At 43.0% G+C, this 18,270-nt stretch overlaps 1 protein-coding gene across 1 annotated transcript; it reads right to left on the reverse strand.

Moving 5' to 3' along the window:
- Positions 1–1,817: 1,817 nt before the first annotated feature.
- Mcm10 (minichromosome maintenance 10 homolog) lies at positions 1,818–16,261 on the reverse strand. The gene is made up of 13 exons (XM_080268919.1): positions 15,477–16,261; positions 14,927–15,089; positions 14,527–14,678; positions 12,740–12,847; positions 11,476–11,653; positions 10,445–10,671; positions 9,572–9,734; positions 7,953–8,126; positions 6,980–7,121; positions 5,190–5,335; positions 4,615–4,731; positions 3,280–3,471; positions 1,818–2,010 (listed from the first exon to the last, which is right to left on the reverse strand). The coding sequence occupies exons 1-13, from the start codon at positions 16,259–16,261 to the stop codon at positions 1,909–1,911; spliced, it is 2,649 nt and encodes an 882-aa protein (XP_080125045.1). The 3' UTR covers positions 1,818–1,908.
- Between the last annotated feature and the right edge of the window lie 2,009 nt (positions 16,262–18,270).

An 18,270-nucleotide genomic window follows, 5' to 3' on the forward strand; every position in this document is an offset into this window, starting at 1 on the left:
AGACTTCTGGGGAGTATCTTCTGTTTTGCTCCCTGCACACTACCTTACCTTGTCATTAGGTGGGAAAGATATCTGGTTGTTGTTCATAAGCAAATAGAGTGTACTGTGGGACAAGTAAAAAATCTTTGGCACAGGAAGCACACTATCATTAACTCAGTCCACTCACTCAATGTGCTGCTGCTCTTGGGTGACAGCCCTTTACTCCCTTCCTTCTTTCCTTCCTCTTCTGTATTTCTCTTCTTCATTCTTTCCTCTTCTTCTGTCTACAGGTAACTCTACATTGAGTGATAAGCCAAATGTGTTTCCTGTACACCAGGAAACCATTTACTATGCTGGGTGGTAACCATACAACCAAATTAGGGCACCTGGTGGTTTAGTGGGCAATTAAGGCATCCAGCTGGATTGAGCTTGTGCAGGTTCATATCCAAAGCGTGGCTGGGGTTTACTGCTCACGTAATGCCACTCAAGGATGAATGAGGCTGGTCACTCTCATCTTATATGTCAGGACCAACTTGCATAGCCCAGTCTTCTACACTCCTCATGGGGCAACACAGGATTAGATGATGATTGAACGATGAATGAAACTATTATTGATGACAGTACGCTATATGTTAAGTGGCACGCACAACGTAAATGAGTTTGTTATTTAAGTACAGCATAGAGACTGATGAGGCTTGGGTATGATTTGAGCACCGAGATGGTTGGATGAATCATGTATGAAGGAGCACGTGAAGCATCTAGTTTCCCACTTTAACCTGACAGTCGACAAAGTGACGATCTGGCATGTGTACGAGGTTTTTTTTTAATGCGAGGAAGAAGGAACCAAAGGCCATGAGCCCGCAATAACAGTTCCCTCCAAGAGAAAAAACAAAATATAGTAGAGAGCCAAATTCAAGATCTGTATATAGGAGATTACCCCCAAAAAATGTGCAGATGGCGTCACGTTTAAGGGGCTTCAGTGATGTAAGGCCAACACTGGGCATATTGCTAATGGCTCTCCCTGTTTCATAACTTTTTTAAAATACTGTATATATCTGATCTCACCCCATCCATAAGTGGGGAAAAAAGGTGATGATGATCATGATTTATTGTACCAAGTCATGGATGATGAATGATTACCATTTTTTTTTTACTTGAATATGACTACAGTGGCAGTTGATGTGATAAAATGACCAACTTCCTGATATATTTAATAATTTACTATATTAAATTTAAATTACACTATCAAAATTCTTCTGTTTAAAGGGAATATACAAAAATGTAAAAGTAACAGTTAAGAACTTAATTTAAAAAAAAAAAAAGTGACAGTTTAAAACAATTTAATGACAGCTCTTCCTCCGTCAGGTAGTTCTTGTTCACCGGAGCACACTTCAGCCCATCCTTGGGTGGGAGAGATGTTGGGATGGTGGACACGATGATGCCAATATTGTATAAATGATTAAAACACTATGTCACTCCCATACAACACACACATACATTATTTACATCCTACTGATATCACAACTACTGTCTTGTGGGCAGGTAGAGGAACCCATTATCCACTCCCTTGTTGTAGTGTTGCCTTTGGGCGACTCCACACAGAGTGGCAGGTCTAATGGTTTCCTGTAACACAGGACACCATTTATAATGCTGGGTGGTAACCATATAACCATATTACAGGGTGATGTAGAGCCTACTACAGTGCCCCTGTTAACTGGCTGGAGGGACACAAACGCAGCGTCCATCCGGGAACCAAATCTTCACTCTTCCCCACACCTTGCTGTGGCAAGGCACTGTCTGCCACAAGGAACGTTGGTTTACTGTACAGAAGAGCCCTGCAAGGGTGATTGCTTGCCTGTGGGTGATGGGTCTGCTCAGCCAGTCAGACTGGGGTTGTCATACTGCTACACAACTACTGCCTGCATTCCATCAGATGTGCAGGTACACTTGGTTGCTGCTGCCACTGTAATGTTTCAGTTCATCGCCACGCAGAGACAACATCTCGGAGTCAAGAGTTGGTCCTTTCTTGGCCTGAAAAAAGGAAGCATGAAGGTGCATCAGTATGGGTAACAGCTTCATCCTGGATAATTCAAGCTAAGATAATTTCAATTTTTGCCTTCCATGTCTGGACAAAGTGGCCTAGCACTGGCCCCTGCTGCCTTGATGGGGCAATACAATTCTGGAACATAGATGGAAGTCTAACTATCTATCTATTGCCAGATGCCTCAATCCCGTTTGGGGTGGCCACAAACAAATCGCCTCCAAGTCGCCCTGTCCACCGCTATTTCACTGCCCTGCTCCCAATTCACACCCCCTCTCTCATATACCTCTCCACCCCATCCCTCCATCTCATCCTCGGCCTCCCCCTCCCTCTTCCCCCCTCCACCTCACTCACATACACTCTCTTCATCAGTCTTTCACCCTCCATCCTCTCCACATGGCCAAACCACCTCAGTGTGTTCCTAATAATGCTTCCTATCACATCCACATCCACACCACAACGCTCCTTTATATCCTCATTTGTCAGCCTGTCTCTCCATGTGACTCCACAGGCTCCTCTTAAATAACTCATTTCCACTGCTCTCACTCTTGACTTGTGTCCTTCCAACAATGTCCAAGCTTCACTTCCATGCGTTAGAGTTGGTATCACAATACTGTCATGTAGTAACTTTTTCACTTCCTGATGACAATGATCAACTCTTTTCAGCTCAACTGATGGCCAGAGGAGTCAGACTGGGGGGGCTGATATGACTAGTAACCAAGGAGACTCTTTCTCACCTCATAACTAAGACTCAGAATTTAATGCACTGGCCAAGTTTCAGCAGGTGAAGGGGGGGGGGGTACCTGACTAGAGAGAGATTACAATATGGAACTGTTTGAAACTATCTTATATTTGGCACAACATTTTTTTTTTTTTTTAATACAACTATAATTTAGTAAAACAACCTGGCAGTGATGAACATTTCAAGGGATAAGGGAAACTTTTTCAACCCTTCTGTAACACATTCACCTGAACAAAATCATCTTACGACAGCAGGAGAAATAGAGTCAAGTAACTGACTGGATTTACAGAGGATAAGAGGGTTAGTAAACAGTATACTGGATTTACAGAGGATAAGAGTTAGTAAATAGCACTCTGGATTTACAGAGGATAAGAGGGTTAGGAAACAGCATACTGGATTTACAGAGGCTAAGAGGGTTAAACTCATTACAGCCTGGGAATCAAGAAGATGAAATAGCATGTTTTTGGCTGCGCTGAAATGGGCAAAACATAATAGGAATAACAGATACCGCACATACCTTTCCCATGGCCACTCTCTGCCAGCAGTGTTGATCACAGTTGGAACACGCTTTCCTGGGCAACTTATCCAACGATGAGGTTCGTCTTTTGCAGTTCTTGCACTCGAAAAATCTCTTCTTGGCTTTGACGGTCTTTAGCGGATGGTTCTCCTCCCGACAAAAGTCCGACGCAGATTCTGATAAGTACCTACACTGAAAATAATAATAATAAAAATAAATATGTAAATATATGCAGAACTAAATGGTCATCATCATCATCATCATCCAGACCTCCTTTCCCACCCTAGGGCAGGATGAGGAGTAACAATGTCCAGACAGCCTAAGTTTGCCTAGTCCAATGGGCCACACTTCCATTCACTCACCATTCAAGCCCCTGGAACTAAATGGTAACAAAATTATCAAAGAGAGAAGAATGAAATAACTGAATGAGTGATTGATGAGGAGGAGAAATGACTACTGATGATGTGTTTCAATAACCAAGTAAGACATTAAAGGTTGTGTGATTTATGTGAATGACTTTAAAATGAGAGAGGGGGGTGTGAGTTGGGAGCAGGGCAGTGAAATGGCGGGGGACAGGGCGACTTGGAGGCGATTTGTTTGTGGCCACCCCAAACAGGATTGAGGCGTCTAGCAATAGATAGATAGACAGATAGACTTTAAAATGAACATAGTGTATTAAAATATTAGTATGTAGGGATGAGGGGTCTCCCAATCTCAATAAATACATCTGGAAGGAAATTATCATCATCATCATCATCACCATCACCATCATCCAGACTTCTCCCCCCTCACCCCCCAAGGATGTGATGAGGTAGGGTGCAGGGAGTAAGGAAAATCCTGATAGAAGGTTAAAAGCTACAGAATGTGGTGAATGGTTTTGGCGTATTCGATAGAGCCAGGATTCCAGGGGCTTGAATGATAAGTGAATGGAAGCGTGTCCCACTGGACTGGGCAAATTTGGGCTGTCTGGTCTGGATGATGATGATGATTGATGATTGATGATGATGATGATGATAAAGTCTTCCTGGTTAATGGTCCACACACTCACTCCCTCACCACTCATATCACGGAATCCTGACTCCACACCACAGGCATCAACATCCACACTGACACACCCTGTACCATTCATCAGCCAGAGTCAAAAATACTCCAACAGAATATTTTCATTCATTCATTGCCAGACGCCATGTATCCCAAACAGGGTGGCCAAGGGCTTAGAGTTAATTGTTTTACAGGGAGGGGCACTAATCCTCCACCAACCCCACTTGACACGTAGGGAGAACGTTAATGTCACCCAGTAAAGGACTTGTGCGCGGTAAGAGGTCAGCAACACACCTTCAAGCAGGCATACGCAGTGGTGGGAATCTCCATTACTGAAGCCATTTTCTCTTCCAGCATCTCTTTCTTCTCCAAACCCTGGTAGTATTTGTCTAAGGCTTCATTCTCAACCGCCTGGAATGAAGGTTTGCGATAGAGACATGTCATGAAGAAATATCCAGTACTTGATGCATGCAGAACAAATCTTAATGTATGAAAGATGTCTTCTTAATATCCTTTACTAAAAATGCTTCTAAAAAATTGGGACTTCTGTACCGAGTTCGTGAGTTCTTCACTGACGAGCAGATGGCCACAATATACAAAAGTATTCACCACCCTATGGGAAGATATTAGTGTGTCTGGCTGTACACTTGATATAAACCTTCCCTCTACTAGTGTGTATTTGAGATGGTTTGATATTCCCAGTATGTATTCATCACACTATGGGAAGATATTAGTGTGCCTGCCTGTACACTTGATATAAACCTTCTCTCTACTAGTGTGTATTGATATTCCCAGTATGTATTCATCACACTATGGGAAGATATTAGTGTGTCTGGCTGTACATTTAAACCTGCCAGCCTCATACTTACATCAACCAAGTTCGTGTGGCGGGACTTCTGCTCCACCATGGCCTTGAACGTGTCAGAGTTCACATCAAGGCTGCCCAGTTTCGATCTTGGCGCGTCATCTGCCATGGCTGCTGTCAGTTTCGATGTCTGGCTGGCTGCCTCACCATCTGTAAAATGGGATGGAGTGAAATGGCAGGGGACAGGGAAACATGGAGGCGATTTGTCTGTGGCCACCCCTTACGTTACCAAGGCGTCTGGCAATAGATAGATAGATAGACAGATAGAGTGATAGTTAGATAGATTGATTGATAGCTAAATTTTGCAAGTTCTAGCAAAGATTAACACTATAGTGTTCCTCCTCGTAACATAGGGTTTGGGTGGAGTCACCCCCTCCCTACACTATTGCCATGTTTCCTAACCCTACGATGTATAACGCCTGTGGTTTGTGTAGTAGGAATGATACATAAACATAACTCATACTAATATAACTGTAATGAAAGTGCTGACATGTATCAAGGAAGAATAAAACTATTCTGCATACTATATTATACGATAATAGAGAAACGTGGCATAAAAATTTGGCAGTGTTGCTCTAAAAATATTCTAATTATTATTTACTTCCCCAACACTTCTAACATTGCTAATTAATTTAGCAAGTATAATTGCAAGAAAATTTGAAGGGATAAAAGTGGGAAGAGGCGATCCTTTCATAATTAAAATAAATATATCAAACAGCTCTGGGGTGGCAGCACTCACGCGACACGTGTTTGTGTGTACGCTGTGGGAGGTCACCAACCCCCTACAGGATTTAGGCCTATTGGGGAAACCTCTATAAAAAAAACGCGCCGTGACTTTTACCTCAAGGGTGGTGCGGAAATAAAGTCAAAATTATAATCCATACATAAAAATGGAAGTAAAAAACCATGGATGACACATAACAAAATCTAGCGAGAGAGAGAGAGAGAGAGAGAGAGAGAGAGAGAGAAATAATAATAATAATAATAATAATAATAAAACTTTATTTCCACTAAACAGTGGGTATTCTTATACATTATACAGTAGTACAGCATACAGTATGAAAGTTCTATACACAATATAATACAAGTTGATACATATGGTGGAGAATAGTGACAGAGAGGTAAATGGTTTAAAAGGTGTGGGGACACTTAGGTTAAAAATAGATCAATTAAGGGATTTAGGAACGAAGGCAGTGGGAAGGATTAAGACAGATGGGATTGTAAGATTAGGGAGTTTGAGCAATAGGGTAGAATGTATGCTCTCAATAAAAGTATAGCAATTATCAACGGCTAATTATTATACAGGTGTTGATGGTGGGGGTCTATATTTATAGGAGGTGTTGGTGGTGGAGGTATAGCGGGTGTTGTTGATGGGGGTGTTGTTGGGGGTAGGGGTATAGGGGGTGTTGGTGGCAGGGGTATAGGGGGTATTAGAAAAACGGAGATCACAAGAGGGAAACAGTGTCAAGGTCATCGCTGATGGAGAGGTCAGCTCGGAAACGTGGCAACAGTGCAGGGAGGGGGTGACTCCACCAAAACCCTACGTTTCGATCTGTCAGACTATAGTATATGATGCTAGTCACAAAGAAGTGCTATGAAATGCACATCGAACTAGAGCATTGCGTTATTTTGCTCTTAACAACATGAAATAAGCTACCAAAGGACGAGAATCTGGGCCGGGTTAAGGTTAAAGGGATGCAGATTATGAGGTGTCCATCTGTTCCTGTTATGGTTACCACCCAGCGCAGTAACTGGTTTCCTGGGTAACATGAAACTATATGGCCTGACACCTACTGTTAGAGTCGGAGGAAGTGCTGAGTCGTTGCTGCACTTTGCTCTGGAACTCCGGGTCAGCAGATTTCATTCGGTTCTTGACTGCATTAGGATCTTTGGCTTGGATGCCTCCCTTCTTCTGTAGCACTGCCATCGCCCGGACCTGTCAGATTAGAACACAGTCAATGTTTGGGTGACACTAGACTTATATCTATTATCATTATTATTATTATTATTATTATTATTACTATTATCATTACTGGTATTATTATTATTATTACTATTATTCCTGGTATTTTTGTTATTATTATTATTAGTGATATTAATGGCACCCATATAACCAAAAAGCTCCACTGCCCAATTATACAATGCCTCTCAGTTCCCTCCCTATTCCCCAACAGGAGGCTTGACCGCAAGAAAATGGCAGCTTCAGTCTGCAAACCACCTAGTTCACGTACTTATGAACTTGGGGTTACAACGACTATAACAACTACTACTACTACTGTTTAGACTACTACTACTACTACTACTTCTATAAGCTACTACTATCACTACTTCTACTACTACTACTGACAGAAACATGAGACTGATCTACCTGTTTGCCAGTTCTGTTAGTGTATACCACCCTCTCTCCTCATTGCTGCTCTTCATCCATCCATCATCCAATCCTACGTTGCCCCATGAGGAGCGTACGTGCCCGGGGCCAGGCAAGTTGGTCCCGACATTTAAGATCAGAGTGTACAGGAAACCATTTGGCTTGTCACTCAGTGTAGAGTCACCCACAGGTAGAAGGATGAGGGAAGAATGAAGGATAGAAAGGCAGAAGAGGCAGTGTAAAGTCACCCGTAGGCAGAAGGATCAGGAAAGAATGAAGTTACGCAAGACAGAAGAGGAAGGAAGCAAATATGGAAGGAGGAGAGGAAAGGGCAGACACCCGAGAGCAGCACTACGTCGAGTGAGTGGATGGTGAACGCCCCCACCTACCACCTTTTACCTTTGCCATGTCTGGTTTCTGTGGCGGTGGTGGTGGTGATATCTCCAGGTCAATGTCCCCCCCTGGTGTCACTCCCCGACCCAGCCTGGGGCCCACTGGGGGAGAGGGTTTTATGGAGGGTTGACTGGGCTGAGGGGATGGAAGGACTGGCTGTGATACGGCCTTCCCTTGTTGCTGAAGAGGATAGAAGAAAGAGTTGTATGAAAGCCAAGACAGAAATAACACAAAATGACACATAAATGGCATAAAATCTGATACACAAACACAAAAAGACTCAAAAGACAGACACATAACACAAATAAGACACATAAATGGCATAAAATCTGATACACAAAGACACAACACAATGATTTACAATACCAGTGATAATCCTATTGAAATATCAGACAACATTACAGCAAGAAGCACTGTAATGTACTGTAGTCCAATGCTGCCTGACCAAACAAGAGAAAAAATGGGAGAAATGGAGTTCCCCCGAGCTAAGCCCTGTATTGGACTATATAGCCCCGCTAGGGTTACAGGAGGGAGCTACCCCTCCCGGCACGGCAGCCCGGGCGAGGCTCGAACTTGCAATCCCCCGATCACAAGTCCAGCGCGCTACCACTGTGCTACCGCGCCCCCCTGACCAAACAAGAGAGGCAGCACTTGCGAACACATGCATGACATTTCTCATACTTTGATTCCAGTACGGATTTCTATTTTTATTTTTTTTTAAATAACAGAACTCCTCACCCTGCCCTTGGGTGGGAGAGGAGGTCCGGATGATGATGATGATGATGATTTAATAACAGAACAGAGGAAATTACAAATGAATAATAATCCATACACCAAATTACTGGTGTCCTCCATTCATAAAAAATCTGTAAGTACCGGTATATGTTTGTATCTATATACTGCCAGACGCCTTAATCCCGTAAGGGGTGGCCACAAACAAATCGCCTCCACATCACCCCGTCCCCCACCATTTTGCTGCCCTCCCCCCAGCTCACACACCCCTCTCTCACAAACCTCTCCAGTCCATGCCTCCATTTCATCTTTGGCCTCCCCCTCCCTTCTATGAAAAGAATTGCATAACAAACAAGCAAGACGTCACTGTGGTGGTTCTACACTCATCTTTCGGTAGTTTACACACTCATCGTTTTACACGTTTGGGGCTGTGGTATCATTTAAAAGGATTTAGTTGAACATCTGAAAAAGGTGTCTTGGAATTACAGGCTCAAATGCATGCAGAGTAATTTTCAGGAATGGGCTCAGAAATGCGCTATAAAGGCATGAAGCTGTGACAATTAACACTGGCACAGGAAAACACCAAAAAGAGAGAAAAAGCAAAATATTTTCCCGTTAAGAGATATAAAGATCCCCCTGCCTCACCGGACCAACAGCTTGTCACATCACATATGAATCACACAGGCTTACGGAAACACTTCTTATAGGCAAACATCCTATACTGATAATCTCTCACTCTAAACTACTTCCCTAGCCACCCAAGGAATACGGTAAACTGTGGCCCCAAAGGAATGTGGTAGACTGTGGCAGAAGGACAACTTAAGCCTGCAGTCTACTGGGTTCACATTTGGGATGAACCAGGGGCCACAACCACCGCCACCGCTCCTTCTCACCTGCAGACGCCTGGCCTGAACATCCCGGTGAGTCATACTGAGCAGATCCTTGGCCGACACACTGACTATAGCGCCGGCCTTCTCCTTCTTGGCCACCTCCTCCTTGGCCATGTGACGCAGCAGGTTACGGGCACCGGGGGTCGGCGCCAGCAGCATGTCACTCCTGTAGGGGCGTTATTATAGTCGCAGCGCACGACTCTAAGGTTGTTGTTATTGTGCTCTGGCAAACTACCCCCCAACAGCGCATCCGATTTTGTGTATAATATGAGACGCATGTGATTCATGTATAATAATGTGATTCGTGTATAATAATATGATGCAAAATCGGATGCACTTTTGAATGGTAGGTTGCCGGGGTACGATAATGACAACCTGATAGTCGTGCGCCGCAACTATAGTAGCAAAATTGAGACTGCAGAGGTGTGGGGAGGCACCCTTTGTTTTTGTGTAGTAATTTCTCAGTTGGTGAACATTATAGAACGTATCTGACCTTTGACCTTTTTCTATAACACTGCTAACTATGTGATATGCAGGAAAGTTTGTAATAATCTCAAACGATAGGGTGTTGTGGAGCTGCCCTGTTCTATAAATGTCCCTCAGTTTCAATCCCCTGCCTCTCCCATGAAAGAAGGATGATAAACTGAAGAAGGTGGGCAGCTCTGGTCTGCAGTTCACTGGGATCATGTTCAGATGTGCCTAGAGTTGCTGCTGCTACTTATACCACTACTACTATTACTTAGAACAAATACACTATAAAAATTCAGAAGATTGTAGGCATGAGTCTCCTTGGTTAGTAGTCAAATCAACCTTCCACTCTGACAACACCTGAACTAAACTGACAGGGGTTACGGGAAACACACAACGTTAACTCACAGAGGATTGTTCTTCTGCACCACCTCCTGCACTGCATTAATCTCCCCATCACTCATGTGTCTCAGGGTGAAGGATTTGCGCTTGTCTTCCTCCTTGAGTTCCTCTGCCTTCAGTTTGAGCTTGAGTGAGTTGAGTGTGGCCAGGTCCTTGCCTCTGTTGGCCTGGGCGAGTTTCCTGGCCGAGGGTGCTGGGGCTGGGGATGTGTATAGCTGGCCACCATAGAATACCTGCGTAATGTAACAAGAGAATGGAGAGATTCAGTGATGATGACGATGATGATGATGATGATGATGATGATGGTGATTACGACAACCACAATGATGATGATGGTGGTGGTGGTGATGATGACTGTGATGATGATGATGATGACTTTGATGATGATGGTAACATTGATGATGATGATGATGATAATGATAAGTGTGGCCAGCTCCTTGCCTCAGTTTGCCTGCAGTGTATGAGGAAAATGGAAGGACTTGGTATTGATAGCTGTAAGTAACCAGAATAGTGAAAGGTTAATTCTGACAATCACTCTCCTGCCAAGAAGGTCAGATCTGGTTATGCAGTGGACCTCTTTTTCTTTTCTTTTCTTTTAATGCAAGAAAGAAGGAACCCAAGGCCATGAGTCCACAAGATTGTTCCCTCTAAGAATAAACGAAAACAAGGAGAGGATGGGGGATGATAATTGGGTGGGGAGGGTGAGAAGTGTTAATATTGGGGGTGGGGTTATGAGGGGTAGACCGAGAAAGACATGGGACGAGGTCATTAAGTGTGACCTTAGGGTTAAGGGACTGGACAGGGAGGCTGCAATGGATCGTGCAGCGTGGAGAGCCGCCATTAGGTGACCAAGGCTGACACATGCAAGCACGTTGGAGCCTTTAAAAACGAAAACGAAAACGAAGGTAACAGAGCGCCAAATCCAAGCTCCGTTCATTTGGCTACGGACTGATGAAGATGAATGATGAAGATACAACAGGCTGATGATGTAAAATGATGAAGTTAGCATCAGGACTCCACACAGTAAGACCACAAACCTGATCTTTGCCGAGCACCCTCTCCTGCAAGCGGCGTTTGGGGTCGACACGTGTGAATGATGATTGTATGTCGGCACGTTTGGATGACGTCTTCTGGTACTCGCGCTGGATGTGGTACACACAGAACTCACACGATGCCTTGTTTACGAAGGCCCGACAGCGCTGGTTTTGCTTGGTGCTGCGGGGTGTGGTTGATACTGTAAATCTTGAATTCAGATATGAAAATTATATGCACTTACAGTAATCCCTCAATTACAGACGTAAATGAGTCAAAGGCGTGTCCAGAAAGTGGATCCGTCCGAATAATGGACTTCTCTCCTGGCCTCCCTGTCGTACATAATCTAACTTTAAAAGCCAGTGTAAGAGGCCACTACAGTACAGTACCACTTACAACACTTGTTCCTACTCTACCTGTCCAGGCAGACCTATAACCATAGGCAAGCAATTACCACAGTCAAGCAGACCCATCAACCACAGACAAGCAATCACCACTGCAGGGCCTGGCCAGGCGAAGAAGTTTGCACAGCCATAAATTCCACCCAGACACACGCATTTTGTACGGATATAATGGATAAATGTATGAATAATGGTTTCGGACAGACAGATCACAGCCTCTGGGTAATGGATTGTTCAGATAATGGACTTCCAGATAATTGAGGGATTACCGTACACAGCAAGTCCCTCTCACAGACAGAGGTTGTGGGTCAGCATCTGTCTGACCCAGCAGATCCACTGACTGTAGATAAGCAACAGCCCATATAAGGCCATCCTGTTGGTTCCTTAAACCACTGGTGATATGTGTGTGTGTTCGTGTGGCATGTGCTGTGTAGTGCTCCAGTAGGCCTATGTGGGTTATGTTGTGTAGGCCTAGTGTACAGGCAGGGTATGTGTAAGCTTTGATCTCCATCCAACCCAAATCAAAGTTGGCAGCCGAGGAAGGTTGGGAGGTGCTCTGATTTATGCCCAGTTGGGTGAACCTGATAAGCTCTACCTGAGGATACTTTGAAGGGTAGCTAGATGCAGGTGATGGAAAGAATATGATAAAGACTTCATTGAGATACAAGTGGTCAAATAAAAAGGGCATGATCATAGAGCGTGACCTCAGGGAGAAGGGACTGAAGAGGGAGGCTGCCAGAGATTGAGTGGCATGGAGAGCTGCAATTAGGTGACCAAGGCTATCGTATGCAAGCACGTTGGAGCTTCTATGTACGAAATGAAACAACACAATCATCATATTCAGTACTAATGGTTATTCAACACTTACGTTCCCTTGCACCAGCCCAAGTCCTTTGAGGAACCCATTAACATCGCTCTCTGGGCGTCAAAGATGGAGAGGGAGAGGATGTCCGAGGAGGTGAAGTTGTCGCTCTTTCTGGTGAGGTTGAAAAGTTAATGGCTAAGGAGTCACTTCGGTTTGAGTATTAAAACAAACATGTATATAGTGTCACCCTCACCATCACCCTTATTCCCTCCTAAGGATAGGGTGTGATTTAAAAAAAAAAATAAAAAGTTAATGGCTATGGAGTCACTTTGATTTGTGTAATAAAACAAATATGTAAGTAGCATCACTATCAACATAACCCTTATTCCCACCTACAGATAGGATGTGATAAAAAAAATAATAATAAAATAATAATAATAATAATAATCAAGCCCCCAAATCCTAGGTTCATCTCACAGACTTAGCCATCAGTAGCTACCTATTTCACTGCATGTTTCTTTACAAATAAGTAATCATATCATTCTTTCCTGTAAGCCAGGAAACCATTTACAGCGCTGCGTGGTAACCATATACCCAACCCATACGTGTTCCCTACAAGTCAACAAGTGGGCTGGTGGAGGGTTAGTGCCCCTTCCTGTAAAACAATTAACTCAACGACAAATGGCCACCCCATTACAGAATTACAGCATCTGGCTATTGAGAGACAGATAGATTGATAGGCAGTTCTCGTGTTATAGCTCAGCATTCAAGGTGAAGTGAGAGTAAATTTACATCTAGTTACAGTGAACAAAGTGTAACAAAACTAAAATAAAACTGATGCCTTTGTAGCAACTGGATTAGGTCTGTCAGGTGCCTCTCCTTCATGATGACCTGTAATTACCGTCTCTCCATCTTGAATGCTCAGGTTTTACAAGGGATCAACACTACAATATGATATTAGTCATGAAGAAGTGCTATGGACAGGATTTTTTGCCATAGTGCTGTCTTTTTCTGTCAACAAGGTATGTTTAAGCTGCAAAAAGTAAAAAATTTGAGATGGCTGAGGAATAATAATAATTACAGTAATATCATTCTTTCCTCGTACTTCTGCCTACGGGTGACTTTACACTCCCTCTTCTGTCTTTCATTCCTTCATTCTTTCCTCTTCCTTCTGCCTATGGGTGACTCTACACTGGGTGACAAGCCAAATGGTTTCCTGTACACAGGGAAACTATTTACTACGCTGGGTGGTAACCATATAACCATATTTTCGCGCCTGGTGGTTTAGTGGGTAATTTTTGTGGTCCAATCGGATTGAGCCGGTGAAGGTTTATATCCAAGGGGTGGTTGGGGTTTATTGCTCACGTAATGCCACTCAGGGATGAGTGAGGCTGGTCATTTTCATCTTAAATGTCAGGACCAACTGCCTAGCCCTGGGCTCCTACGCTTCTCATGGGGAAACGTAGGACTGGATGATGGATGGATGGAATAATAACAATATCGTAATCATCATCATCATCTGGACTTCCTTTCCCACCCTAGGGCAGGGTGAGGAGTAGGAAAGTCCAGACAGCCTAAGTCTGCCCAATTCAATGGGCCACATTTCCATTCAATCATCATTCAATCCCATGGAAACCAGCTCCATCAGAAAGACCCCCCCAAAAAAATTTCACCACATTCTGTAGCTTCACATATACCTATCTGATAGTCAATAATAATAATAATAATAATAATAAAAATAGTAATGTTTCTTCGGTTCCAATCAACACTCCAGTCTGACTACACTTGGCTGTCAAATAAGCTGAAAGGGACTAGGGGTCTATGTCAGGTTGGACCTACACAGTAGCTACCTTTCCTTCATGATGGAGGGGTTAAGGAGTCCAACCACTGACCCAATGGAGCTCTTCCACAGGGCCTTGTGTGCACCGCTGAACAGGAACAGCGCCACAGTCTTGGTGCAGTCATTGAGGTCACTCAGCCTCCAGATGGAGTACTGCGACCCCTGCAACGTGATTCATAGCTTGTAAAACATCCAGATAGTTGTATACTTGTGCAGTAATAAACAAGCTGTGACCCCTGCAATTTGATTCACACTTTTTATTATATTCAAGATATTTGCAAACCTGTACAGTATACATAATAAGCATATCAGTACTCTCTGTATGTACAGTATTTGACATTAAATGGGGGCATCCACTAAATATTAAATGCCAGTAACAATACAACAGAACTCCTTGACATATCACCAACCTTTTGTGAAGTCTTCGGGTCACTCTTGGACACCACAACCCCAATGGTAACCCAGTCTCCCTCGATCTCACCACCTCGCAGGTGCAGCAATATAGTGGACATGCGCACCATCTTACGGCCACACATCCTCTCGCTCATCTGGTCATTGGACACTAACGGATTCCTGTGCATGGGTACAAGGGTCAGATTTTACTACTGAGCCCTTCACAAAGAGTACCGGTATATCATTCTAATTATATTCTTGCCAACTCCTGATTTTATTTAGTTAAGCTCAAGGTAATTTTCCATTTGAACAAGCTGCTATGATTTGTTACTTATCATCATCATCATCCATACCTCTTTCTTTTTCACCTAAGGATGGCATGAGGTGGTGTACAGAGACAGGGAATGAAAAAAATGACAGAAGGATCTAACCAGGTTTGCAAAACTGAATGAGTCACACACTCATTCACTTATCATTCAAGCCCCCTGAATCCTAACTCCAAAGAAGACTAAGTATAGCCTATAGTGTACTTATATAGCTACAGTAAATGGTATCTACAGCACTCACACTATGCGTAGCCCAGAGTACGAATCAATGGAGACATTTTTATCAGTGTCGGGCAGTGCATTTGCTCCGTTCTTCAGTGCCACTAGTGATCCACTGGTCTTCTTCCAGCCCCCTACTTGCAGGTCACTTCCTCTTGGCTCCTGGATTTGTGGCACTTTTGCTTTCTCTCTCTTGGTTTTCACTTCCTCCATCCTCTTCACTCTGGCCAGAATTCTCTCCCTCTGTCTGTCCTCAGCCTGACTGGATTCGTGGGCAATGCGTTTCCTGATCTCACGGCCACAGTCGTTGTATCGTTGCTCCATAGGGTTGCGATTGTCCTCCTCATCCTCAGAATCCATCTCTCCCTGATGCAGCTCACTACTCTTCTTTAGCCTCTCATACAGACGAGAAGTTTCCTCGTCCGACAGGGTTCTCGAGGTCTGTGTTTTGGATTCATGAGAGGCGTTGGTCAGCTTGGTGAATTTCCTGGTTGACGCCCCTTCATCCTCATTAAACTTCCTCTTTTTCAGCAGCTGTTGTTTGAGCATTTGCACACGTTGCTCCATTAGCTGCAACTCTTCCTCGAGGGGATCAACACTTCCACTTACATTCTGTACATTTTCCTCCTCAGTAATGGAAGTTGGCATTTTCTCAGCATCTTTTATACAATCCTGTGACTTTATATCTTCAGTGGAGTGGTTTCTGGTGAATTTGGACCGGGAGAAGGCAGCAGCGAACTTGGATTTGCTGGCGGTAGTTGTGGCTTGGTCTTCATCATCTGACATAACCAGTCCCAGCTCAGCCATAGTAGGGTGCGAGGATAGGGAGGGTGGACAGGTGGATATGGAGGCTGAAGAGGTGGAATGTAAAGGTGGGGTGGTGGATTGCGATGGGAGGGGTGGGGTGGTGGACTGTGATGATAGGGAGGTGGAAGCTGAGGAAAGGGCAATGGACTGTGAGATGGGATATGTAGGGTGTGAGGGAGAGGTTGAGGGCTGTGAAAATGATGATGTTGATGGCCGTGATGGTGATACTGAGGGATGTGGTAGTGATGTCGAAGGCTGTGGAGGTGATGAGGGCAGTGGTGGTGATGATGATGGCTGTGTTGACGCATCACCATCTTCCTCCATGTCATCATCCAACATACTGATCAAAGTGTCAATGTCTGCTAGTTCATCCATTGTCTCCAAGATGGCCAATGTTCTGATCTGTGGCAGAGGAAAGGCCACAAAATTATTAGTTAATATCCAAGATTTTTTAACAGGAAGATTATGTATTAGCTATATTTACACTGACCTAAAGTCCAATAATGTACACTAACCAAAACTGAAGTGATACAGTGATCTACAAAAATGTAACATTATATAATAACACTGGTAATACAAAAATGTACTGAAAATAACATGTACAGTAATGTAAAAACAATAATAATAATAAATATATATAATTATAATAATAATAATATTATTATTATTAGAAATATGACTGATAGTAATAATAATAATAATAACAACAATCATCATCATCATCATCATCAACCAGCAAGTGGGGTAGGCTGGGTACAGAAAGCCAGGAAAATGAAAGAACATCACAGTGAGAGTACAAATCCACAGTATGTCTGGAGAAATAAGCCACATACTCATTCACCATTCAAGCCTATGAAATCCTGGCTCCATCTGCTTAAAAAAAAAAAAAAAAAAAATCTCCAAAGAAAAGTAATATATATTTTTAATGTGTTAAACGATGGGTTGGTCAATCTTTTTTTTTTTTTTTTTTTTGTCATCAGTATACTGCTATTTCAAGCAACATTTTCAAGGTTTTCCTTAATGAAGCCATCACTCATCACAAATGAGTTTTACCGGCTTCGCTTTGATGTGCATTTTCCATTTTCGCAACATTAAGATTGCTTTATTCAACCTGGGAAGTATTTCTGGTCATAAAGGGGTTCGTTAAGGCTATACCTACCTCCAAAGCTGAGTAAAATCGTCTGGTGGTGGCAAGATACAATGTTATCGTAGTGAAATGGCTGGACGTTTGGCTAACTTAAGGTGGGGGTTTCTATGCCCTGATAAAAAATTGGCTTCTGTTTGGTCAAAGTAACTGACTTCAAAGGGCAAAACTTTGTATATGACACGTATTGCTCTATGGCTATTCCGTTATCTTTTAATCCGTGGCTGATAGATGATAATAATCCAACTCTTCAAACGACACAGCACAGTTCTTCTATCCACGTCTCACTGCCTCACGAAACTCAAAGGACTAATAGAATTTAAATGGATAAACCCTGTGTAATGGTCAGTGCTACCATATATGTCATAATATCCACTAACAGACAAAATAAGTTCAAATACCTCACTACTACAGCTGATTCGTGTTTACAAGCAGCGCGGGAAAGCAGTTCGGTTCAGTTGACATTCGGGAAGCGTTGACTATTTTATCCTCATTTCCAATTGTTTCTTTCGTTTTTATTATTCAAGATATACTCAGAATAATTGCTTCTTGCTCATTTTGTTTTTGTTTCTTTCTCTCGTCTGTTTGTTTCCCATTCCTTATCATTTTCACACGTCCGATTTCTCCTCGTGTTCCTGGAGTTAATATTTGCTGGCTCTGAAAATTATAGTTTATTTCTAGTCTCTTACTTCAAAACGTATATATATATAATTATCTTCCTTTATTGTCTAAATTTTCGTCTCTTCATAGTTATTATAATAGTTGCCGTCTCTGTTTTGTTTATATTGGTAGAAAATGGGTGTCAGTCATTTTATCAAAATTTAGGTCTTTTAAAAGCAATCTAAGCAATTAAACGATTATAATG

The sequence above is a fragment of the Coenobita brevimanus genome, chromosome 4 (assembly GCF_032717465.1).
Source record: "Coenobita brevimanus isolate Jiangsu-jjx chromosome 4, ASM3271746v2, whole genome shotgun sequence".
Taxonomy (NCBI): Eukaryota; Metazoa; Arthropoda; class Malacostraca; order Decapoda; family Coenobitidae; genus Coenobita; species Coenobita brevimanus.